The 27223-nt window shown below is 39.8% G+C and overlaps 1 protein-coding gene across 5 annotated transcripts in view; it reads left to right on the forward strand.

Moving 5' to 3' along the window:
• The window catches only part of SIDT1 (SID1 transmembrane family member 1), an 89534-nt gene that overhangs the window by 28540 nt on the left and 33771 nt on the right, over positions 1-27223 (forward strand). For 3 of the 5 annotated variants that reach the window (XM_025375711.1, XM_025375712.1, XM_025375713.1), the window contains exons 3-10: positions 413-583; positions 9517-9562; positions 13160-13261; positions 13915-13998; positions 15112-15199; positions 16401-16472; positions 16895-16988; positions 24879-24922. In XM_025375711.1, coding sequence (XP_025231496.1) covers positions 413-583; positions 9517-9562; positions 13160-13261; positions 13915-13998; positions 15112-15199; positions 16401-16472; positions 16895-16988; positions 24879-24922 — 701 coding nt within the window. The remainder of the gene's footprint in view (positions 1-412; positions 584-9516; positions 9563-13159; positions 13262-13914; positions 13999-15111; positions 15200-16400; positions 16473-16894; positions 16989-24878; positions 24923-27223) is intronic. The other 2 variants (XM_025375715.1, XM_025375716.1) reach the window with 2 other exon arrangements.

The following is a 27223-nucleotide window of genomic DNA, read 5'->3' on the forward strand; positions in this document are numbered from 1 at the left end:
CTGATAGCTTTGACCTGGACTCCAGGGCTTTCCTTACTCTCTCTTTTAGCAATAGTTTGAAGAGTAGAAAATGGGAATCAGCTGGTTGTTCTATCAGGACAGTTTCCCCCTCAAATTGGATATTTATTCCTCATTGAATTAGGAGAATGCCTTAGCGTAATGTAGATGCCGCTTAAGTGAACTAGTCAGCACAGAACAGTCCTCACATCCCTGCTATTATATCATACAACCCAATGCCAACAACACTAGTTCTAAAATTACTGTTGATAGTTCCAGTCTAAAATTCAAAACATAAGGACTTGAAAACAAATTTGGAGAGAAGCAAAATGAGATAGGCTCCTTTCCCCACTCATTCATTGAGTCTCTTTCTTGTTCTTGTTTATTTTTTTTCCCCCTATATTGGTTGCTTCAGATACCAGAGGAGCTACAACTACCAAGAAGTGAGCCGCACCTTATGCCCCTCAGAAGCAACCAACGAGACGGGCCCCTTGGAGCAACTGATATTTGTAGATGTAGCATCCATGGCACCCCTGGGTGCCCAGTACAAACTGCTAGTTACCAAGCTCAAGCACTTCCAGCTCCGGTAAGCGGGACTTTCTCTGTTTATGTGTCTGTGCTTCCTGTGCTTGTGGATGCTCAATTTATCTTCCATCCTTACAGACTGGGACTGTCGAAGGAAATTACCCACTTAGCGTATGATTTTAGCACCTGCCGAACTCTCCTTCCCATAACTGAGCAGCAGGGCCTTCATCTATACAAAAGAGTGGGAGTGCAGAAGGTGAGAGTGGCTGACCTCATAGGTGAATCTGTTTTCAGGGATCAGTGTGAGGGTCCTGTCCAACCTGAAGCCCAGGCAAGAATGACTGGTGACTAAATACTTTTGTATTCCCAACCGGTGCCACACTCCTGAAGGAAGTTTTGTTTTAGTTCTAGGGAAGACATTAAGCTACTTTTCTTGTCCTTATTATTACTCCTGCTTTCTCCTTCCAGGTTAGTAACATAGGTAGGAATACCGCTTTGTCCTTTCTTGGTGTGACTAGTATTGTTTTCCCCCTGTTTTTTAAAAAACTAATATAAACAGGCAAGCTCATTGAAAAAATAAGCATGAGACTTGCACACTTCACTAAAGAAGCTACCCAAATAGTAAAAAAAAAAAAAACAAAAAAAAAACAAAAAACAAAAAAAAAACACAACCTCATTAGCTACAAGAAATGTAAATTAAAACCATAATGAGATTCCATTACAACTACCAAATTGCTATAATTTGAAAGGCCTACATTCCACTCCTTTGATCTATACCCAACTCCTAGATATCTAATTGTGGTATTCATTCAGTGGGATACTATGCAAAAATAAAAATGAACAAACTATTGCTATACCCAACAACATGGATGCATCTCACAATGTTGAGAAATAGAAGACAGGCTGGGCACGGTGGCTCACGCCTGTAATCCCAGCACCTTGGGAGGCTAAGGCAGGTGGATCACCTGAGGTCAGGAGAGCGAGACCAGCCCGACCAACATGGTGAAACCCCGTCTGTACTAAAAATACAAAAAAAAAAAAATTAGCTGGGCAGGATGGCAGGCGCCTGTAGTCCCAGCTAATCCGGAGGCTGAGGCAGGAGAATGCTTGAGCCCAGGAGGGGGAGGTTGCAGTGAGCCAAGATCATGCCATGCACTCCAGCCTGGGTGACAGAGTGAGACTCCGTCTCAAAAAAAAAAAAAAAAAAAAAACAGAGGCCAGACAAAAGGAAAGTATGCTATTTTATTCCATTTATATAAAATTTACAGGCAGGCAAAACTATTCTGTGATGTTAGAAGTCAGAATAGTGGTGCCTTTGGGGAGGATAGAAGTGCATGGCTATGTTTGATGATAATTTATTCAAATATATACTTATAACTGCACACTTTTCTATAATACATGTTTGTTATATTTCAATTAAAAAGTTAATTTTTAAAAAAATCAGAATATTTCAAAATCGCACATGTCACTGTTTTCCAGCTTATTTTTCTGATCAGAATGTTTGGCTCTACAGTAAAGTTCTCCTTAAATTTAAGGCAGTTTATAAAGACATCTGTAGCCAGTAGAGTTGCTAATGGGACTCAAATATTTATCTTGGTCTTCTCTACACTCTTTGACATAGTGTTACACCCATACAGAAACATGGACAGATAATGAATGGTCAGAAGGATGAATGAATGAATGGTCAGAAGGATGGAGAAGTAGTCACAGTATTTTTTCTCAAGTCCCTCCATTAATTCTGGTGTTGGAAAAGGTGACATGATAATTTTAAGAGCAAAGAACACTCATCCTCCACAAAAACAAGGAGAAAAAGATTCTCTGGTGAATAAGATCCACCCAGAGCGATTAAATCAGAGGCCCTAGGGGAGAGGTTTGGGCACTGGTAAATTGTTTGAAGTTCCCCAGGTGTTTCTAATGTGCAGTCAGAGTTGAGAACCACTACCCTAAAGCAATTTCTAAATATGGTGCTTCAGTTTAATTTAATATATATATTTTGAATCCGAGTCTTCCTTTGTCACCAGGCTGGAGTGCAATGGCACGATCTCAGCTCACTGCAACCTCCATCTCCTGGGTTCAAGCGATTCTTGTGCCTCAGCCTCCCAAGTAGCTGGGATTACAGGTGTGTGCCACACTCCCAGCTAATTTTTGTATTTTTAGTAGAGACGGGATTTGACCATGTTGCCCAGGCTGGTCTCGAACCCCTGGGACTCAAGCGATCCACCCGCCTCAGCCTCCCAAAATGCTGGTATTACAGGCATGAGCAACCGTGCTTGGCCTAATTTAATAATTTAAAAATCTACTTGTGATATTTAACCATATGGGAATACACATTTGATGGGAGTGATAACATGTTATAGTACTTGCATAGAGTGCAGTTTGAACTGCAGAGAAGCCCTGCTTTCATCAACTGATCTCTGTCTTTAATCAATCAATCAAGTGTCACAAGTGGCAGTGTCACTTGGTGGTAGCATATTTGAATTGTAGGAATGGTCTTCTGTAAGCTTAATTAGAACCTTTTGAGAACTGAATGCTGTGAAAATAAAGTCATAAGGTCACAACTGTAGCGAGTGTTAATGAATTATATGCATGCTGATGAAATTGCAAATCTATTCCCTCATGTTGTTTTCTGTTTTTACCTCATAATATGACTTAGCCTCAGCAACCAGACTTTAAAAGCATTTCAAAATCACACATTTACACACCAGCCTGGCTGGTGACCTGGAAATCCAAAGGATGATGGTAGTGGGGAAATGCTGAGGATTGTGATGAGAACTGGGCTCAGGAATTGAGAGAAACACTGAAGAAGTAATTTGAAATCTCTAAGATCGAAGTTTCTATTGTACGGTTTTGCATGGCAGACTATAATGTACATAGAACACATTTTGAGAATTTTTTTCCCCTAGAATCATACGTTTTAAGAACTGAAGGACCTTTGGGAATCTAATCCACCTGCCTCATTTTAACAGATTAGCAAACTGCTGCCCAGAGAAGTTAAGTGACTTGTTCAAATTCACACAGCTAGGAAAGGGCAAAATCAAGGCTAAATTGTACTTCTGACTCCCGGTCCTGCACTCTTCTCACTATGACAAGCTATTTCTACTTTCTATTTAAAACTCTCCTCCCAGTGGTTTGTGTTTCTCTAAATATGTTTCTCAATTCCTTGAAACATTTACTTAAATCCAGCTTTACTAGCAGAGCACAGTGGCTTCTGCCTGTAATCCCAGCTACTCAGGAGGCTGAGGCAGGAGGATGACTTAAGTCCAGGAGTTAAGACTAGCCTAGGCAACATAGTCTCTAAAAAAACAAAAACCAAAAAAATTTGCCAGACATGATGGTGTGCACTTGTAGATCCAGTTACTCAGGAAGTTGAGGCAAGAGGACTGATTGAGCCCAGGAGTTTGAGGCTGTTTTTAGCCACGATTGTGCCACTGCACTCTAGGCTGAGCAACAAAACGAGACCCCATCTCTACAAAATTCCTTTAAAATTAAAACAACTCTGCTTTAAAGCATTACTCCCTGCCATCTACCTATCCTCTGCACACACACACACACAACTGCGCCACTACTCTTTCTCTACACTCCAGTGCCTAGGCGTTTAGTGTTGCTAGAGTGTGAAATTGCAGGCAGGCAACAGCAGATGGCCACAGAAACAGGCAAGCATGTGATCATGGGGTAGGAGGATCTTAGGAAGGGGCATTAGGAAATTTAAACAGGCCAGGCGCAGTGGCTCACGTCTGAAATACCAGCACTTTGGGAGATCAAGGCGGGCACATCACCTGAGGTCAGGAGTTCACGACAAACCTGGCCAACATGGTGAAACTCCATCTCTACTAAAAAAAAACAAAAAATAGCCGGGCGTGGTGGCACACGCCTGTAATCCCAGCCACCTGGGGGGCTGAGGCAGAAGAATCGTTTGAACCGGGGAGGCGAAGGTTGCAGTGAGCCGAGATATTACACCACTGCACCCAGCGTGGGCCATAGAGAAAGACTCCGTCTCACCAAAAAAAAAAAAAAATTAAACAGTTGTCTATACTGTGTATGGAGAATGGATGTGAAGAGGACAAAACAGGATGCAGAGAAGTTAGAAGGCTGATGCAGTGGTCAAAATAAATAATGAGGAGGTGAATTGAAATATCAGGGGAGGCGAAATTGCTGAAATTTGATTAGATATGAGGGAAAAAGAAAAGAGAGAGTCATTAATGCCAATGTGGCTTGTAGATGGTGGGGCCACTAAGAGAAAATGAGAATTTTGATAAGAAAAAGAATAGATGATAGCTTCACTTTGGGACAGGTTGAGTTTGAAGTACAGATATCTGGCGAAGTGTTGGATGTATACTAATATGACACTTAGGGGAGAGGTAGAGCTCTGAGTTAGGCAGACTAGTGCAGTCTTGATGAACCCATCAAGAAACCTGGTCCACATGATGCCTGGGCAAGACAGGGTTACAGGAGATAGGGCTGGAGAAACAGGCAGTGCCCAACTTTGATCTTTAAGATGTTGGATGCTAGACTATGGAGTGAAACTTCATCTTTCAGGTTATGGGAGCCATTAAAGGATTGTGAGCAACAGGATAGCATTCAGAGATCTGATTTCTAGAGATGACATGAGTGGCAGTGTGGAAGAGGAATTACAGAGAGGAAAGATGAGGGACAAATAGGCAAATGAAAAGTTATTTGAATGGGGAAGAATAAAAAATGATTAGAACTTGAATGTGTATGGCAGTAAGAAGGTTGTAAGGGAGAAAACAAGTCAAATAGTACACATGGAGATAATTCATAATTCAGCAAATATATGTGGCAGAATCAAATTTATAGTCCTCTATGAATATTTGCAGCCTTCAGCCCTCCCCTAGCCTTCTAAGTAGGGATCTTGAGTCTGTTTTAAGAGGAGAGAGTGTGTGAGTGAGATAGCTCAGCTACCATGCTGTGAAAAGTAATAGATTTTTTTAAGAAATGGGTGGATAAGAGAATTTTAGACGATTTTGCTATGTGTCATACTATATAATCACCTTCTGGTATTTTGGAGGAGACTACAATAAAAATTTACATTCCTTTTTTTTTTCTCTCTCTCTCTCTCTCTCAATGATGCTGTACTGGGCAAACATGGTGCTTCAGGTGGAGGCAGGTTATTTTTACACTAATAGAATGAGTAGGACCTGGTGATCAATCAAATGTGGAAAGTGATAGAAAGGGGGTAGTCCAAGATGACTCCTAGGGTGATGTCAGAAGTCTGGTGAGGTTTACTGACAAAGGGACATAGTAGGTCAGGATCAGGGAAGTGACAGCACATTCCCTCTTATCATGTTGAATTTGAGGTATTCAAGGGATGGTCAAGTGCAGAAGCCCAGCAGGGGATCACTATTCTGTGACTGAAGCTCAGGAGATGGCCCTGGGCTGGACATAGGGACTTGAGATTCACTGGCATTATTGTGGCATTTACAGCAGCTGGATACACATTTTAAAATGAGTTGATCAAGAACAAGGCTGTGGGTAACATTCTCATTTAAGGGACGGTTTGAGAAACTAAAGCTGTCCTAAGGGGCTGAGTAGACACAGCCAGAGGTGTGGGAGAAATCACAGGAGGTTAAGTCACTGGATTTAGTACTTAGATAGTGCTATGGTCTCAATGTCTGCGTTCCCCAAAATTCATATCGAAATCTCCACAGTGATGGTACACAGAGTTGGGGCCTGTGCGAGGTGATTAGGTTGTGAGATGGAGCCCTTGTGAATGGGATTAATACCTTTATGAAAGAGTCCCCCAAAAGGCCCTTTGTCCTTTATACCACATGAGGATGCAGTGAGAAGGCACCATCTATGAGGAAGCAGGCTCTCATCAGACACCTTGCTGTTGAACATCCTAGCCTGTAAAACTGTAACAAATAATAGATTTCCGTTCTTTACAAGTCACTGAATTGACGGTATTTTTGTTATAGCTGCCTGAATAGACTAGGTCAGGAGCTGACTGTTTCCCTTAGCAAAGGCAATTTCAAGGGAGTGGTGGAGAGAGAATCCTGATAGCAGTGGGTGGAGGAAAGAATGAAAGAGAGATAAACATGGAATACTCCTAAAAGTAGCTGGTTTGTGAAGAGAGGAAGGATACAGCATGACATTAAAGGATGGAGATCCAGGGAAAAGGGAGGCATTTGGGTGGGGTGTTTGTTATTTATTTTGAAAATGGTTGAGACTAGAATATATTTATAAACAAAGAGGTAGAAGGGCAGATTAAATTCATAGGAGAGTTGGATATTTGTAGAAGCAAAGTCCCAGAGTATGATAGAAAGAATGGGAATTTGGTACATGAGTGCGGAGTTTATACTTAGACCAGAGGAATGAAGGGCGGACGATTCCCAATGACAAGAAGGTGGGTGGGAAAGCTACAGTCCTGAAGGGAGTTCATGGCAGATGGCAGGAGATAACAGGGAATGACATTCTGAAGTTCATAGTTCAGGTGAATAATAGCATATCATTTCCTTCAACAAACAAAGGAGGGGTTTTGAACGTCCACTGTGCTCTGTGCTAGGGGCTTGTTAATCAAGATGTGTAAGATGCTGTGACTCTCACAGTCCTCTCTGGTACTCACCTCAAAAACAAACTACTGAAAGTTTGTCCTGCCTCTCTTTCTACATAGTCTTTCGTCCCATCTCTTTTCTTTTTCTTCTACTTGGTTACTCTCCTGTCTATATTTCTTCTCCCTCTCTCTACCCCGCCCATGGGCCCCTCTCTGCCTCTTCTCCTGACTCCCCTATCTGCACCTCTGTCTCTCAAGTCCATGGGTTTTTGCCCTTCTCCCCTTTCTTGAAATAGCCAACACAAGGAAACAAAATTGTTTTTTAGCCTCTTATGTTTAACAAATAAACATAACATAAACAGGTTAAAATGTGTTTCATCTTTAAAACAAATCAGTTGAAATTGTTATACTTCTTTCTCTAAAACTAACAATCTATGAGCTTCAGTTAGCTTTGTTCTGTTGTCAATGACCTGTGATAAAATAAACCTTCCCCACCTCTGTTAGGGTTCATGTGGAAGGAAGCAGAATATTTCACCTGCAACAGATACAATGTTTATTTTGCACATACTGCCGACTTCACGAGAAAGTACGGACATAAATGATAGTCTTAAACACAGTAACATGTTTTACAAGCTTGCATGCATTGTACTAGCAAATAAAACATAAAGAACAAGAAACAAAACAGAAAGTGAATATCGAATCTTCATCCATTTCATATTATGACTGAAACTCAAATGATGGGGAAAATTAAAATGGCCAAAAAATACGGGTTGCTTCTGCAAATTTCATGCTGTCACGAAGAACCGGTGGACTTGAAAGATGAGGGTGCAGATAAGAGAGTCAGGAGAAGTCATGTTGCCAGCCAAGAAAATCGTGTCCTCTTTGTTCTCTGATCTGGCAACAAAGAGAGTTGAAGGACTCATGTTGCCCTGGTAACAGCGGGAGACACTCCCAGACTGCTGAAAGGCTCTACCCAGCCCACACACAGTATCACAGGTCCCAACTCTGGCCAAGGACTCTCTGGCCAAAGATTCTCTGGAGCAGAAACATAACTGGGTTTGACACTCACTTTGGCTTCTTTAGGTGACTTACGGACAGAAGTTTTCAGTTCTGCTTCAGAAGAAACAATCCTCAACATTGATTATGATTTCTGTTACAAGTAGATATATAAAAATTACATCTATTGTTGTGAGCTAAATTCCGAGCCCGGCCTGATGACAGCCTAAGTTGTGGTCATTACCTTTATAAATAATGCTCAAATTTTATGACTTCTAAATAACACCTCTAATTATACACCTCTTGCTTAAATGTTTTGAAATGCCCTTTCTAAAGAAATCATTAATTTTAAAACAGGTATTTAATTTTTATGAAAGGAAAATTAAGAGTGGAAAGAAAAAAAATCTTCAGAGAGCCCCAAGGGATGAAGCTAATGAGAAATCCCAGAAGTTCAAGTTCAGATGCCCAGAAATGCAGGGCACATTGGAGGGGCAGGAGCATGCACCCCCAGGTGTGGGGTTTCAGCAGCCTGGGGGTCTGAGACTGCCGTGGACTTGTGCGCATGATCTTCATGGCTAACGATGAGGCAAGAGCCAGAAAGGCAAAAGCCCAAAGTAGTCCTTATAAAACTATAGAGAAGACCACATTTGTCTTTGTGACAAACACTTGAACTGTTTCACAGATGCTCATGGCAGACAGCCCTCTATGCTACCAATTTATGCTTCCTATCTCTTCACACTCTCCTTTCTTCAGTGCCTAGATCATTGCTGTCTTACATGGAAGAATGAAAGTATCTAATAATGTAATTCACAGTAAATTACTAATTGAAGAGAAAAAAGCCTCATTATATTCTTTTGGTGGTATTTATATTTTAAAGGAGGGTCTTAGAAGGCAATGCCTAACCCAAAGGGAACTAAATCTTGGGGAATTTCAGCCAGTGTGGCAGCAATCAGGGAGCTATTTGGGGATAGTAAGGGCATGTTTCCATCCCTAGCCACCATCCCATGTGGTTATCTATTCACCGTGTTTGGTAAAAAGTGATCCATTTTGCCATGGGTCCATCAAAATTATTTCGAAATAGTATCTACAGTATCCAAAAGGACCTTGAACCTGGGTTTCCTCTCTCCTTCAGCCCACTTCTGTTACCTAAACCCTGTGCTTGATTGTAAAATCAAGCACAAGAGAGTCCCAAGGCAAAAGTGGCTACAAAAGTAAACAACTACCTTATATAGATATGGCTTCATGGATATTTAAAGACATAAAAATAATAATCCCCTTCCCCAGTCTGGTCATTCTTGAGCGTTGAAACCACCAAGTCCCCATGCAGTCTGCTTCGTCAGTTTCATGGGACGAGAACTCCCCTCACCAAGGGTGAAGCTCTCCTCGAGTCTACTTTAAGATGACTTTCTTTTAAATAAATAATTTTTGCTCACTAACTTATGCTTTTCTCTCACTTTTCCCCTTTCCCTTCTGCCACTTACGTTTCTCAGGACAAATGTTGCCTTTCACTTTACTGCCAGCCCCTCCCAACCTCAGGTAAGTGAATGGGTTCCAAGAGTTATCAACATCCTACCCGTTGGTGTTGCCTTCCTGTTAGTGAAACCATGTTACCACAGTAGAGTTAGCACGTGGGGTTGCCCTTGACCTTTCACAACTTGAAGTATATTCGTATTCCACTTTATTCTTTGTGTTATAGGAATTGTAGACATAACATTTAATCATATCACTTTAATAGATATAAAATGGGCAGCATGCTATTTGTTTTCAGGTGTTCCTTGGTTCAACCTTCATTGAGCAAATCGTGTGCCCACTATGCACCAAGAACTTCGTTAGATTGCACTTGGTGCTGGAGACACAAAGATGAAGAACAGAGAGACACAACTTCTGCCATTATGAACCCGATAGCTGGGAAGTGGTAGTGGGGATAGGGAGTAAAAGGCTGACACCAAACACATACAGAAATAATTAATTAACCTGGAAATACAATGAAAATAAGACAGATTTTAATGTTTACAATGTTATAAGTGTAATAAATTAGTTTCTCCTCTCATAAAGAAAGAGCCAGAATGTTGACAAAAAAATATTAGGAGAATTAGATATTTTTGTTGTGCTCTGCATTAAACCATAACCACAAATAGAATAAATACATGAAAAACTTGGATTAAGTCAGGCTGTTTTTCTCGTGTCATTTCTAGTTACCTTCCTTTTTTCTTTCATAAGCTTCTGAAGACAAAACTCTATATAATAGCATGTTTGAAACAAGTTTATTTGTTGTATGTTTTCTTTAGTCTGTAATATAGCTTTGGTCATAAATAGCTACTTAGGCTTTGCTTTGGAGTAGTAAAACTGGGATTAATATGGACTTGTCGTAAATATACTACAATCACTGTTGTGCTGGTAAATAGTTCACAACTGGTTTTCAGAGAGAAAGCCCTGATTTGTAGTGTTTGCCCATTTCTGTGGTGTAAATACCTCCACTATGACTGATTTTAAGCTCCCATTGTGATGTCACTGGGAAGTGACTAATGCACAATCAGCTCTCCCAAGCCTGAATGAACCAACTCCCACACATCTTTTAAACTTCCTGTCTGTGAAAGTCTCCGCAATGCATATATACTGCCACCCAGTGGCAGGAGAGGGCCAAAGGCCCTTAATATACCACCCTCAACATTTATTGACTATTTAATTTCAAGAAATATTTTACAAGCACTAATTAGTAGGAGTAAAGAGAGAAACCTAAAAAAAGTGGGGGGGAATAACTTTCATTCTAGCTACAGGAATAGTATAGTCTAACAGTCCTGTACAGAGCTATAATAAATATGATATACTGACCATGGTGTGGTGGCTTGCACCTGTAATCCCAACACTTTGGGAGGCTGAGGCAAGAGTATCACTTGAGGCCAGAAGTTCAAGACCAGCCTGGGCAACAGAGCAAGACCCTGTCTTTACAAAAACTTTAAAAATAAAAAATTAGCCGGGCATGGAATCTTGCACGTATAGCTTTGACTATGCAGGAGGCTGAGACAGAAAGATCATTTGAGCCCAGGAGGTCAAGACTACAGTGATACATGATTGTGCCACTGCACCCTAGCCTGGGTGACAGCGTGAGACCCTATCTCTGAAAAAAAAATTTAAATAATTTGCATCTAAACCCCAAACTGGACTAAAATATACTTAGAACAAACTAATAAAACAGGCCAGGCTCAGTGGCTCATGCCTGTAACCCTAGCTCTTTGGGAGGCCGAGGCGGGTGGAGCACGAGGTCAGGAGATCGAGACCATCCTGGCTAACACAATGAAGCCCTGTCTCTACTAAAAATACAAAAAATTAGCAAGGCATCACAGCGGGCACCTGTAGTCCCAGCTACTCTGGAGGCTGAGGCAGGAGAATGGCGTGAACCCGGGAGGTGGAGTTTGCAGTGAGCCGAGATTGCTCCAGCCTGAACAACAGAGTGAGTCTCTGTCTCAAAAAAAAAAAAAAAAACCTAATAAAACAAAACAAGTTCCTTGATATCGATGAAAGTCTTACTTTACTCTTAACTAGTCTCATTTTCACCTATATTTTGTATCCTCTTTGACTACAGGAAATATTTTCTTTTTCTCTAAACTCATCCAAATGATTGCACATTCTCAGATAACTTGTGTGAATCACTGTCTGCCTCTATTCCAGGAGTTAGAAGCAAGTTGCAGAAACTGGGGAGGTAGCCAGGACCCAGGTAGTGATTTTTCAGCCTAAATTCCAGCCATTGCTTTGGGTATTGTCATTCGCTTCTTTCTGGTAAAGGTGGATTGTCAGGCAGGGGTCAAAAACATTTATTTGGAGTTTAAGGTAATTTACAGATAAAGTTGTTAATACTTTCAGTGGGTGTTTACTGCTTGCACAAAACCAATTACTATCATATACAGGAACATATATGAGGCTCATTATTGCCAACAGTAATCATAGTAATGCTCTTGAGTTACAAAGTATGGATCTCCTGGGAAACAAGAACACTCTTGGGAATTCCAGACTCCTCATCTGTTGAAGAGCCCTGTATTATATGTATTTGAGTCAAGTTCCAAAATTAAGTGGGTTCTTGGGGGTATTGCCATCTGTTATAAGGTGTGGATAGACTTCCAACTGCATCATTAATGACACTCCTTAATTCTGAGATAATTTTTCCCCATCAGAAAGCTTTGGATTCTTGAAAAGGATTCCATTTTTATTGTCCTGGTACTCAAAATAGGGGTAGGAAAAAAGATGTTGAAATACAAAGCTAAGTTTTAACTTGTTTTGCCTCTCTGTACATGATAGATTTATTAGAGTCTTATTTGGGAGCCTGTTTTGGTTGCTTTTCTCAAAATCTTCATCACAGGCTTAATATAGCTTCTCAACCAGTTATCATAGTTTATAATTATTTGGCAGAATTCCCCTTTCTTCATCATTAAGAACAAGTTTACAACTTAGAGTTATATTTTTCCAGTGGACTCGTAATCTACATGGGTAAATAGTACAACTTCTTTCAATTAAAAATGTTTCCTAAATATGGTGTTATTTGAAAAATACTTTTAAAAGACACCTCAACCTGCCCAAAATTGTGAACATATTTCTGGGGACTCTACACGGGACTTGATCTTTGAATCTCTGTATGTTCTCAGTAGATCCCAGCCAGCAACAAGTTTCCTGATCAAAAGGGCAAAGGGGAGGATGAGTCTAGTGCAAATTCTTGCCTATGGGAAGGTGGTTAAAATTGTTGAAAAACAGGCTTATCTGCTTTTCAGTATGGAGTTTTCACATGTCACACTGACCACACAGAAGTGAATCTTATCACATGTTATGTCTCACTTATCCTTAATTCGAAGGGGGCAGGATGCTTCTTAAACAGGAAACAAAATTAATGACTATTTCTTTTACCCTAGAAAAAGAAATAGCAACATTGCATAAAATGGCTGTTTTGTCTTGTTTACTGCTATATTCTTAATGCCTGGCACACAGCCCTGCACAGATTTAGTTGCTCAATATGTATGAGATGAAGAGCTAACTGAACTCATTAATGGAGATTCACTGAGATTTACATATAAATTTTGTGCCTAATAGAGGAAACAATCCCATTCATGTAAATATAAATCATGTCTTTCTTTTTCTTATTCTCAGTATTTTCTATACAAGTTTCCCAAAGACGTGGACTCAGTTGTCATTAAAGTGGTGTCTGAAATGGCTTATCCATGTTCTGTTGTCTCAGTCCAGAATATCATGGTGAGTGCTGGTAACTTCCCAACCTTCTACTATAGAGCATTATATTATTTCAAAACAAATGAAAGAGAAGGGTGCGAAGCATGCCGTCCTCTTATTGGGTATCTCCCTTCCAAAACTACTAAACAATACGAACAGTATCTATGAGTACGAATGGGCAGACTGTGTTTGCAGACACTAATTTGGAGAGGTAAAGAATAGTTAAGTCTTCACCAAAATCAATAAAGCAAAAAAGGAAAGGAGGGAGGAAGCAGGGAAGGACTGTAACAAAGAACCGGGAAGACCAAGTTGTGGGCTCCACAAGAAAACTAAAATTGAACCCTACCATTTGTTCTGTTTTTAAATTTTTATTGTAACATTGGGTTCTTTCTGTCTCCTGAGATGTTAATGAAAATTGAAAAAAGTGTTATACACTTTAAGACAATAGTTTTATAGTTCTCTTCAATATAATGTGACTTTGACTTTAGAGGACGAGGCCCCAAGTCTTAGGAAGACTATGTCATGACTGTTCAAGGGGGGAAACTTTACCTGTTTCTGGTTAATAAGGATCCCCTGCTCTGTGATCCAAGCAGAAAGATGCTGACAGGACCTATGTGTGGCAGGACATTGCACGACATTATGTATGCTTTCCTTTTTATTCCTCATGCATGCTGCAGTGCCCCGTGTATGATCTTGACCACGATGTGGAATTTAATGGTGTCTATCAGTCCATGACTAAGAAAGCTGCCATCACACTACAGGTGAGACATTGTTTCTGTGGGCATTGTTGCCAATGATAATGCTCAATAGATAGTCAGTGTACTGACTGAGCCAGCATCCTAAAGGGATGGCCATCCATGATGTGCCTAGGATCTCCTTCCTTTCTGATTGGTTTAAAAACTAATATGTCTGGCCAGGCGCAGTGGCTCATGCCTGTAATCCCAGCACTTTGGCTGGCCGAGGCAGGAGGATCACCTGAGGTGAGGAGTTCAAGACCAGCTTGGCCAATATGGCAAAACCCAGTCTCTGCTAAAAACACAAAAATTAGCTGGGTGTGGTGGTGCACCCCTGTAATCCCAGCTACTCAGGAGGCTGAGGCAGGAGAATCGCTTGAACCCAAGAGGCAGAGGTTGCAGTGAGCCGAGATCACACCACTCCACTCCAGCCTGGGCAACAAGAGCAAAACTCCGTCTCAAAAACCAACCAACCAAACAAACAAAACGATATATGTCTATGCCTGAAATTAAAAAAAAAAAAAAAAAAGTCATTTTCTTACTGGGCTGAACATGACACCAGAAGTTTGGGGATGATTTTTTTTTTTTAAAGACAGGGTTGTAGAACTATAATGGACCTTAAAGTTCATCTTGTCAACCGCACTTCATTCATGGATGAGGAAATGGGCACATAGAGAAACACACTTAGAGTAACTCAAAGCCAAGATGATAACTGAGTCCTTTGCCTCCCTAACCTAAATTATTTATTCAACTGCTGAGTGTGTCAATTTTAGAAAAGTTATTTATCATTAGATTCTAAAATAAAAACTTAACATGTAAGCATTAGTTATTAAACATAGGCTATACACATATTATTTGTATGGTGTTTATTAAAGTTCTAAGCACTCAAATAGGCACAAAATTGATTGAAATCAGAAATGTATATCTATTTACCTTAATTTCTTGGATATAACAATTATCTCAGAGTGGATAATCTGGAGTTGATCACAGGTATGTGAAAGTCCTTTCCAAGGAATTAGAGGGCAGGGGTGAACTTTATTTTTCTTCTCTTTCCTCTTTCTTTCTGCCCCCACCCCCAGGGACTTTCTCCCTTCTAGCTCTTTCTTACTGCCTATCATAAGGTTGTTATGTCTTACGCAGAAGAAGGATTTTCCAGGCGAGCAGTTCTTCGTGGTATTTGTGATAAAGCCTGAAGATTATGCCTGTGGAGGATCTTTCTTCATCCAGGGTAAGAGCTAGTGAGGAACACTTGGCTACTTAGAAAAACCTGAAGGAAGGGAGTGAAAGGGAAGCTGAAACCTCCCTCTAGTTCCCACTAAGCAAGGGTTGGTTCCATCAGTATGACTGGGAAAGGCATCTGAGAGATACTTGAGAAAAAAACAAAAGATAGAAAGTAACAGATCTAAAGGTATTATTGATACTACAAAATGTCATTTAGTGCATTTCATCTTTTTGAAGCATTGTATTCCCTCAGACCATGGAAGATAAGTTCACTCGGTTGGCCCTTTACTCAACAAATATTTGCTATCACGAAGTAATCATCTTACACAGCGATCAAAGTACATTTCCTAAGATGGGGTGGTAGCCGGTAGCCGTGTAGCTACTTACATTTATCAGTAGTCATCATTTCCACAATGATGGACAAGAAAAATTCAGCATTCTCCATCTCAGTTGCCAAAAATTTTACCTTGAAAAATAGTAGGAAAGCCAACTGCAACAACTTATCCCAATAATAAGGGGTATGGGAGCTCTTAGGCATAGAACAGATAGTTATGGTTAACTACCCAGTAGCTACCTTAAGGGCAGAATAGGCTGATGATTGAAAACGTAGACCACTAGCCAGTGATTAACCACATGTGACCAACACAAAGTGTGTTTACTGTTGATTGTAACATCATTTCCTTGGTATGAATGTTTAGGTGAAATTTCTCCTAGTATATTCTTTAACCTCTTAATTACATGGCTCCAAAATTTTGCCAATGTCAAATATTCCTTGGTAAACTACAAGCCCTTTCATGACTATATAAGAGGGAAAAAATTGTACTGGCTAGAAACATACAAACCAAAAGAAGAGGTAGCTTCTGTTTTCACAGCTGTTTTCTTCACATGTCTGTGGATATCAGGGGAAGGGTCCACCCCTCTTCACTGGAGAAGGGAGGCTGCAATCTATCACTGCATCTGTTAGTGATACCAAAATGCACACAAGCAAAGGCCAAATTGAGAGTCTAATGCTAGCCTCCTTCACCAAAAGGGATTTCAGATGGTTTGAAGGTTTGGGGGTTAGATATTCCTCCAGTTCTTGCTAAAATAAGATTCAGCAATCAGAGTTAATTCTGGACATTTTTTGAACAATTGTTCAGACAAGAGACCCAAAAAATCATTATCTGATTCATTGTGTTTTGTTCTTTTTTTATTTTTTTTTAAACCAGAAAAGGAAAACCAGACCTGGAATCTACAGCGAAAGAAGAACCTCGAAGTGACCATTGTTCCTTCCGTTAAAGGTCAGTGTTGGCTCCAGAATGCATCGGAGAGATTCCTGTGTCGGAAAATCAGTCATATCATTTGATATTACTGTCATCCTTCCAGAGAGAATTGTCATAAGAAAAGTAAAGTATATTTACCTTAGAAATAGAAAAGGGAATCAGAGCATTTTGTCACATCCCTCCTAAAAACAAAGGGACCTCAATCATGAAGTTGTAGACAGGCAGTCCCTTCCCAGCTTCTACTGGGAAGTCATCACTGTGAAAGGTAGCTACTGTGGATAATGTCTGGGGACCTCCAGTAGCAGTTTTGCTATGAATAAAAATTTCTTAGGACTTAAGAATCAATATGATGGAGGGCGGCCCTTTAAGCTGTCCTGTCTCAGACAGAGTCTTCTTTTCTACAGAGGATGACCTGACCAAAGTTGTTTCTCTTCCTTCAGAATCTGTTTATGTGAAATCCAGTCTTTTCAGTGTCTTCATCTTCCTGTCCTTCTACTTGGGATGCCTGCTTGTTGTGTTTGTTCATTATCTGAGGTAGGTCAATCACTTCCAGAAATGTTAATCCCTGGTGCCTGTCTCTGTGTAATGCTTGGAGCGCAGACTTGACAGCCATATTGACTGGCTTCAAATCTCCCTCAGCCACTAGCGGTGTGACCTTGGATACCTTGTGACCTTGGAGACGTTGCTCAACTCTCTGTGCTTCAGTTTCCTCATCCGTAAAATGAGATAATAATTTACCCCACAAAATGTACAACTGCAGTGTTTATATCAATAACACACACATAATAGGCGCTGGTAGAGTGTCAGTTATTTTCCTAGTTAATTAAAACTCAACAAAAAGGCAACATGTATATTTTTTAGACCAGAAAATACTCACTGTAGATGGTCAGTTTTTCCTAACATGTAGATTTAGAAACAGCTTTAAACATTCTATCAAAAAGTAAATGTAATGCCTAAAATAAATTTTGAGGTGCAACAAAAAGCAGGAGTAATGTTCTTTGATACAACATTACCAAGTGTTTTCCTGCTATTGTAGCATCGATTTTCCAGTAAAATGTCCCTTGTGGGGGGGAAAGGAGGTAATTGTGCTGTAATTTGACCAAGGAAATTTCCCTTGCCAAGAGTTTGGAGCCCCTAATGACACAGGGCTTTCCTTCCCTCTCTCAGCGGGGTTGAACCTTGAGAATTCCGTTCTTTGTGGCGCTCTCTGTGAAACAGCTACAAAAGAATGGCAGGAGATTTACAATAAACAAATGTTCTTTCTCTTCTTGAACAAGTAAAGAAAACAAAGCCAGCATGGAGTTTTGAGACTATTTGCAAAATGAACTCCATCCATGGAAAGATTTCATGGCTACCTCAGTGATACAACTATGTATCTTAAGAATATGGGTCTATCTCTGACTCAAAAAAAACTGCCTCGATGACCTGTATGAAACTTTTGAGTTCAGATATTGCCTTCAAACACAGTAGATGACTGCTGGCCAAATCTGGGACAATTTGAACACCAAAATTATTAAGAATAATGAATTATAGACCATTGGAAAAAATAAAAATGTCTGAGTCCCTGTTGATAAAGGAAGGAAGGGCCTAAACACCTGTGGATACACATTCAGCGATTCAACAAATTTACGAAAACAGCTACCCATTTGGTAAAGGAGCCATTAGCAGATACTGGAAGTAGAAGGGAGAAAGAACTCTTGACTACAGCAAAATGACAAAAGCTGGCTGGTAAATATGGAGGAGTGCCGGAGTTGGAAAATCATCATTTTGCAAATATCATGTTAAAGACTAGATTTGCTTCAGAATCATCGATGAATGTCAAATCTAACATGCAGAAATCTGATGAGGATGAAGATGTGTGCATGGCCTTAAAGTGTATCCTCACAAATTGCTAATAGTTAAAGTGGAAAAAATAGTAGATATACAGTAAGAAATCAAGCATATTGACAGGGTGATCAAAATTAATATCACCAAGGAGAAGATGGACATTCTGTGCCTCCAGATGTGACACTCTGAGAAGGACACAATGTCACTTTTGCACCATTCCAGAAATGCATATTTGGAATCTAATCATGTGGAAAAATCAGACAACCTCCAACAATAAACATTCCATTAAAATGTGTCATAAAAGACAAAGAAAATTTATAAAAGTATTCCAGATTGAAGGAGACTAAAGATATGTTACAACTAAAGACAATACCTGACCTCAATGAGGATCTTACATTATACTAGCAGAAAAATATGCAATAAAAGATATTATTGAGTCAATTGACAAAACTGGAATACAGATAGTAGATTAGATAAGAATATCACATCAATGTTAAATTTGTGAATTTGATAACTGTATTGTAGTTATGTAAGAGAATATTTTTTTGAAATATTTAGGAATAAAAGTTCAGGTCTTGGTTGTATGCAAGTTACTTTCAAATGGTCCAGGAAAAAAAGTGTGTATATACGTGTGTGTGTGTATCTTGATACGTATATATCATATATATTACATCTTTATGGAGAGAATGAGAATGATCAAAGCAAATGAGGTAATAAGCTAACAATTGGTTGAATCTATTTAAAGGGTATATTGGTATTCTGTGTTCTTATTCTTGCAACTTCTCTATAAATCTGAAATTATTTTCAAATAAAAGTTAAAAACAAAACCCCCAGGCTACAGGTGAATATTATACCTGGAAAGTATACATTAGCTGTTTAGCAGCTCACTTAATTTATCAAATCAGAGTTACTAATATTTAGCAGGTACTTGCTGTGAGCCAAGCGTTGTGCTCTAATTAGTTTCTTCTTGATGTTTGCTTACAAACTCCTTTTAGTGTCACACTCTTCCATTCACTGAAAGAAAGCAGCGTATGATACATTTGAAAGAAAGCATGGTTCCATTTGCCTTTCATGGCAAGTGCTCTAAATAGATTATCTCATCTGATGCCCCCCAACAGTGGGTACTATTATTATCACCAAGTGACAGTTAAGGAAATTGAGGCACAGAGGGATTAAGCAATTGTAACAAGAATTCACAGCCAGTAAATGAAGGAACTAGGATTTGAACTCAAGCAGTCTGGATCCAGAGCCTTAGACCTGAAGCAGGCTGATCAAAGTGGGTCTAGAGTAGTCAAGCCCTATGAGAGATGACAGTGCTGACCAAGAATGCCAGACCAAAAGCCTGGCACCCCAGCAAGGATCTAAGTTGAAAAAGGTCCAAAACGCTTCCAATTTTGCCTTGGATGAGTTCCAATATCATGGAAAGAAGTTCCTCTGTTATGCCTCTCATAGGAAGACTGTCTCTACTCCTGATGTTTTAGGTTTTAGAAAACTGGAGTGTTCCTTTTTAGTTAGCTAGTATGCATAGTTAACATACAAACAGACAAGTTAAGCTAATAGCTGGTTATCAATTGCTCTGAAGTTGTTATTTAGCCAACTAAGGCAAGCAGGTTTTCTAAGCTGTGGTATAAGGCTCTATGGAAACTTCTAGCCACAGATTATTTTGCTACAGTCAAATGCACAGCTTAGATTTCTCCAAATATAGACAAAGTGGAAATAGAAATGCCAAATGTAAGAACTATTTGGCATTCTAAATAGAAGAATAGACTGAGGGAAAAAAATGCTCTAATTGGAGAACTTTTCCTTCATTAACTAAGCAAAATAACAAAGTTTTCTGTAAAACCATATGAAGCTAGTCATCTCAGGATAATGCCAGTTACTTGATGAGTCCCTTAAACCCTATTACGAGTACCTATGGGGTTTGTAGTACATGCTATGAGATCAGGATAAAAAACATTGATTAGAGACATGGCCCCTGCCATCAGGGAGGTAAGAATCCAAAGCATCTTCATACTGTATTAGCCTGAAACTAAACACTATTCCTTTCCCATCCTCCAGCCTCAGTCCATTCAACATGTGTTTATGAAGCCCCCCACGATGAATGTGCAGGTCCTGGGCCAAGCACTGCATACTTGTTCTCTTATTTGTTCTTCACAATCACATTGCCAGACATTGAATCCAAACTGCCCAATCCAGAATACTCATCCTTCCCTTTGATTCTTGTACTCGTTATCTATTACCACAATAATGCTACAATTTATTTTTTTATTTTATTTTATTATTATTATTTTTTTTTTGAGATAGAGTCTCTCTCTGTCACCCAGGCTGGAGTGCAGTGGCGTGATCTCGGCTCACTGCAAGCTCCACCTCCTGGGTTCACGCCATTCTCCTGCCTCAGCCTCCCAAGAATGCTACATTTAAAAAAAAAAAATCTGTGGCACACAGCAAAACATGTTAAAGCTTGCTCACAAATCTATGGGTCAGCTGGATGGTTCTGCTAATCTGGGCTGAGCTGAGAGATCCCAGGAGGGTGTGATCAGAGAGTGTGGTCCACTGGCAGATCAACTAGGAGCTAGCTCTTCCGGGCTGGCCTCAGCTGCACTTGTCTGTCATCCTGAAGCAGGCTAGCTGGGGCTTATTTGTTTCCAAGAGAGACAGCAGAAGAGTGCAAGCCCTCCTGAAGATGCAGGTTCAGAATTAACACAATGTTACTTCCCCCTCATTCAACTGGCCAAAATAAGTCATGAGGGTAGTCTAGATTCAAGAAACGAAGATGTAGACTCTACCTTTTGGTTGAAGGAGCTGGATACAAGGTGAGGTGCAGCCATTTTGCAATCAATCTAGCACAGCCCTCATTTGCTATTTTTTCCTTTATTCACTAGATACCACCTGCCTTATCTTAGCTTTGTAAATCATTTAACTCCTCTAATGAAAAATTTTGTCAGTTCCAAAATCTAGTGCAATCATGGGTAAAGCCTGTTAATACAAACACATAATCAAAACATCATTTTCCATAAGTACATACAATTGCTTTCCAGTCAGTTGTTAACTAAAATTGTCAAAAAGGAACTTCACTACAGCCTTATTTGCCAGTTATGAGAGTCAAGCCAAATCACAACTTCCCTCCTTTTTTTTTTTTTTTTTTTTTTTTTTTTTTGCTGTAGTCTTTCGCCCTGTCACCCAAGTTGGAGTGCAGTGGCATGATCTCAGTTCACTGCAACCTCCACCTCCTGGGTTCAAGCAATTCTCCTTTCACAGTATCCTGAGTAGCTGGGACTACAGGCGCGTGCCACCATGCCTGGCTAATTTTTCTGTTTTTAGTAGAGACAGAGTTTCACCATATTGGTCAGGCTGCTCTTGAATTCCTTACCTCAGGTGATCCACCCACCTTGGCCTCCCACAGTGCTGGGATTACAAGCGTGAGCCACTGCACCTGACCAACTTTTCTCCTTAAAGATATGTGTCATTCATTCAACAAATATTTAGTGATCATCTATGTGCCAGCTATACCCTAGAAGTTGGAGATATATTATAGTGAATGAAACAGTATATATCTCTGCTGTGATAGAGCTTACATTTTAGAGGGAAGAAATATACAAGCAAGTAAGCAATTAATAAAGAAAATCATTCCAGGTACTGACGGAAAAAACACATTGGTATGATAAAGAACGATTGGATTGGAGAAGCTACTTTCGAGTAGATTTGGTTGGCAGGGAAGGTCTCTCATAACCAAGACCTGAATGGCAAGAAGGAGCCAGCCATGGAAGGATCTGGAGAGAGAATGACTCAGGTTGAGAACAAAAGCCAAGGCCCCCTGCCATTCAGGAATTTGGTATGTCTAGGCACAAAAGAGCTATGAAGAGAAGTTCTGCAACCAAACATACCAAAATCAGGATATGCAACTTCTAGAGTTCCCATCTGGAAGTAATAAGAGAATGTACCAAAACACGGGCATTTCTGGTCCCCAACTTTCCTCTCACACCCTCCAACTTCATTTGGAGAGAATAATTCACATTTTAATTCTTGATGGACATTCCCAAATGGTATAGTTTGTTTGTTAATAATGACTTTATTGAGATATAATTCATAGACCGTAAAATTCACCCTTCTAAAGTACACAATTTTGTGATTTTTAGTATATTCACAGTTGCATAACCATCCCATGATCTAATTCAGAATGTTTTCATCATTCCAAAAAGAAACTCCAAGTTTAACAAGATTGCATGAGATCAATATACAAAAAATCATTTGTATTTCTCTACATTAGCAATGAGCAATCCAAAAATAAAATTAAGAAAACAATTCCATTTACAAAAGCACACAAAATAATAAAAGATTTTGGAGTAAATTTAACAAATTTAGTGTAAGACTTGTACATTGAAAACTGCAAAACATCATTGAAATAAATTAAAGGAGATTTAAACAAATGAAAAGACATCCCATGTGCATAGACTGGAAGATTTAATATTGCTAAGATAATGCAGCAGATAGAATAATGGTCCCCAGAAGGTGTCTATGTCTAATCTCTAGAACCTGTGAATATGTTACCTTACATGGCAAAAAGAACTGGTAGATGTGACAAAGTTATGAAGATTATCTTGGATTATCTACGTGGACCTAAGGTAATCACAAGAATTCTTATGAAGGAGACAAAAAGGTCAAAGGCAGAAGAAGGAAATGCGACAAAGGAAGCAGAGGTTGGAATGATATACTTTGCAGACGGAGGAAGGGGCCATGAGTCAAGAAATGCAGGCTGCCTCTAGAAGCTTGAAAGACAAGAAAATGAATACTCCCCTGTAGCCTCCAGAAGTACAGGCCTGCTGACACCTTTATTTTAGCCATACAAGGCACATTTTGATATTCTGACTCCCAGAACTGTAAGATAATAAACTTGTATTGTTTTAAACCACTAAGTCTGTGAGTTCGTTACAGCAGCAGTAGGAAACTAATATACTTGACAATACTCCTCAAATTAATCTACAAATTCAACACAATCCCTTGCAAAGTCCCAGCTGGCATTTTCACAGAAATTGACAAACTGATCCTAAAATTCATATGAAAATGAAAGGGACCCAGAAGCCAAAACAATCCTGAAAAAAAAAGAAGAAAGTTGAAGGATTTGCACTTTCTGGTATCAAACTTATTACAAAGTTGCAGTCATCAGGATTCTGGTACTGACATAAAGAAAGACATATGGGAGTCTGAGGCAGGAGAATGGGGTGAACCCAGGAGGCAGAGCTTGCAGTGAACCAAGATCACACCACTGCACTCCAGCCTGGGCGACAGAGCAAGACTCTGGAGATGAAAGACTGTTTTTGCTATACAGCCACTGTCGAAAACAATTTGGAAAAAAAGTTAAACATAGAGTTATCTCATGCTCAACAATTCCACTCCTAGCTATATACCCAGGATGATTGAAAACATATGTCCACACAAAAACTTGTACACAAATGTTCATAACAGTGTTACTCATGACAGCCAAAATATGAAAACAACCAAAATATCCATTAAGTGCAAGCATGTCAATGAAATGTGGTATATCCATACAACGGAATATTATTCAGCCATAAAAAGACTGAAGTACTGATACATACTACAGCATGGATGAACCTTGAAAACATTACACTAAGTGAAAGAAACTAGACACAAAAGTTCACATATAATATGATTCATTTTTAATGAAATGTCCAAAATAGGCAAACTTATAGAGACAGAAAGTAGATTAGTGTTTTCCAGGGGATGGGGAGTGACTGGTCATGGGTTTGAAATTTCTTCTGGGGATAATGAAAATATTCTAGAATTCAATAGTGGTGGGAGCTATACAACTTTGTGAATGTATTTGATTGGTGTGAAAGTAATTGCCTTTTTGCCATTATTTTTGAAAGCAAAATCACAATTACTTTTGCACCAATCTAATATTAAAACTCACTAAATTATGCACTTTAAAGGGTGAATTTTATGGTATGTGAATTACATCTGAAAACTGATGAATGAATAAACGATGTATATGACTGACAATGAAAGTGCTGGGATACATGGTAACTCTGTTTAACTTTTTGGGAAACTGACAAACTTTTCCAAAGTGACTGCACCATTTTATATTCCCACCAGCAATGTATCAGAGTTCCAATTTCTCCATATCTAAACACATGTGTTTTTTTGTTGTTGTTTGTTTGTTTTTCTTTCTTTCTTTTTTTTGAGACAGAATCTCACTCTGTCGCCCAGGCTGCAGTGCAGTGGCATGATCTCAGCTCACTGCAACCTCTGCCTCCTGGGTTCAGGCAATTCTCCTGCCTCAGCCTCCCAAGTAGCTGAGACTACAGGTGCCCGCCATCACACCCAGCTAATTTTTGTATTTTTAGTAGAGACAGGGTTTCACTATATTGGCCAGGCTGGTCTCGAACTCTTGACTTTGTGATCCGCCAGCCTTGTCCTCCCAAAGTGCTGGGATTACAGACGTGTGCCATCGCGCCTGGCCCCAAAGACATGTTTTGAAGAGACCCTAGTAGACAAATCTGCAACAAAATCTATAAAGAACAAATGTAAAATGCTGAGGTTTTCGCTGTCTTAGGAGCATGTGTATGTGTTTGTTTGCAGGTTTCACAGAAAATCCACTGATGGAAGCTTTGGGTCCAGTGATGGTAAGAGCAATGCTTGGTTTCAATTCAAAATGGTGTCACATAGTGTGGCAATATCCCATTTCATCCTTCTTTTACCTCTCTGCCTTTTGCAATTTACAAACCCTCCCTTGATTCCTATCCCACAGAGTAATCTAGCCTGCAGTTGGAAAGCAGAGCTAGTGAAAAACAATTCTATAGTTCAAGGGGTCCCAAACCCTAGGCCGTGGACTGGTACTGGTCTGTGGCCTGTTAGGAGCTGGGCTGCACAGAAGGAGGTGAGTGGCAGGCGAGCGAGCATTACCACCCGAGCTCTGCCTCCTGTCAGATCAGTGACAGCATTCGATTCTCATAGGAGAGCAAACCCTGTTGTGAACCGTGCATGAGAGGGATCTGAGTTGTGTGCTCCTTACAAGAATCTAATGCCATAACCCTTTCCCACCCCCGTCTGTGGAAAAATTGTCTTTCATGAAACCAGTCCCTAAATGTTGGAGCCAAAAATGTTGGAGACTGTTGCTGTAGTTGATAATTATTGAGACGTGGAGGTCACACTAAAAACCTTTACTAGGAGTGTCCCTTGTAATCACAGACCTTTGGTCAGCCATTCATCTTTTTTTAAAGTTTCACCTTTTCTAGGACATCATTGTTCCTACCTAATTCATACATAATTGTTCATATCCCAAAGCTGATTTGTGAACAACAGTAAAAAGGTATTGTGCCAACTCTAATACAGAGTTTACTTTTCCCAAACTGAAATGGAGGCTTTTTTAACTGTCTAGAAAACTGAAATACTTGACACTAGCAAGTATAATAAAGAGTATAAGAACTTGGGGGAATCCAGAGTAATTGACTCTCCAGTGATCGTACTACACCTTTTCCTCCACTCTGAGAGTTTGAACAAAGGAATTCAATGACCTGATCTTTTTAACAAACTTGAAAATTTAAATGTCCTCATTTTTGAAAAACCTAAACTCAGTGTTCACAAGTTATTAGGCACAGAGCAAGAATTTGGTTAAAAAGGAATATGAAGTGGAACTTGGTTTTTAAGTCATACATAGCAGATATTTAGGTGTGTGTTTGCCACACTTAAATGAGGTCACAGAATCTTAGAAAGAGTCAAACTCACCCACTACACCCCTCCAGCAGGATGATTGCTCCCTTTGCTGGAGAGTTTGCTCTTTTTTTTTTAATGTTTGTCTTCCTTAATGTCAGCATGTCTGTTTTTCCAGCCACCCAAGCACTTTGTTTTATAAACATTCAGCTGTCAGTGTAAAAGACTGTAAAAGAACACCTGCTCTCACGACTTTAAAATTCTAAATGCTCCTCTCCCTTTTAGTCATCAAATATTTAAATGAATTTGTCTGCTCTCTGGATCTCATCTTTTTTCCTACAGTGTCTCCAGGCTTTGTGATTAGTTTAGGCCTAGTTGAACTTAGGCTTACATCCAATTGATTGAATCCCATTGGGTAGCCTCTGAATGGATAATCTGTTATTTTTTATTGTATGAGTAAAGTCATTTTATTACAATAATATGTATTAAAGGAATTCTGTATTCAGAAGGGTCTGCTGAACATTGAAGCATAAGTGGACAAAGCTGGGACTTCAGCCAGATCATTGTCCAGGTTCAGGGAGGCTCTGAAAATTATCTAAGAGCTGGAGGTACCCTTCTGATGGTAAGCGGAAACACATGAGTGAGCAGAAAGAGTAAAGATGCATCGTTAAGATTCATGTGGGTGTAAGTAACAACAGTAACAAGAAAAAAAAATACCTCAAACATGCTTAATCAAGAAAGAGACTCCTAGCTCTGGAAGTTGAGCCAAAATATGTACTTCAGGACTGATGAGTCCGGTGGCTCTGGTCCATTTCCCTGCCATTCCCTTGGCTTCAATTTACTCCCAGGGCTGGCAGTGAGATGGGTCAAGGCTCACACCTTCACCTGACAACACCAGAGGGAAGGAACTTTTCAGAAGCCCTCAGCAACTTCTTGTGTTTTATTGGCCTAGAGTGATTCATACACTTATTGTTAAACTAGTCACTGCAAAGAACAGATTTACCTACACATCAGACAAACCTACTTTTAGAATTAAGGTTAGGTCCTCTTCTTTAAGACCAGAGTTTCTCAAACTCAATATTATTGACATTATGGGCCAGATACTTATTTGTTGCTGGGGGCTATTCCGTATCTTATAGGATGTTTAATAGCATCCTTCACCTCCACGCACTAGATTCTAGGAGTTGCCCTTCCTTAGGACAACTAAAAATGCCTCCAGGCTTGGCGCACTGGCTCATACCTGTAATCCCAGCATTTGGGGAGGCCGAGGTGGG

Source organism: Theropithecus gelada, chromosome 2 (genome assembly GCF_003255815.1).
Source record: "Theropithecus gelada isolate Dixy chromosome 2, Tgel_1.0, whole genome shotgun sequence".
NCBI classification, from domain to species: domain Eukaryota; kingdom Metazoa; phylum Chordata; class Mammalia; order Primates; family Cercopithecidae; genus Theropithecus; species Theropithecus gelada.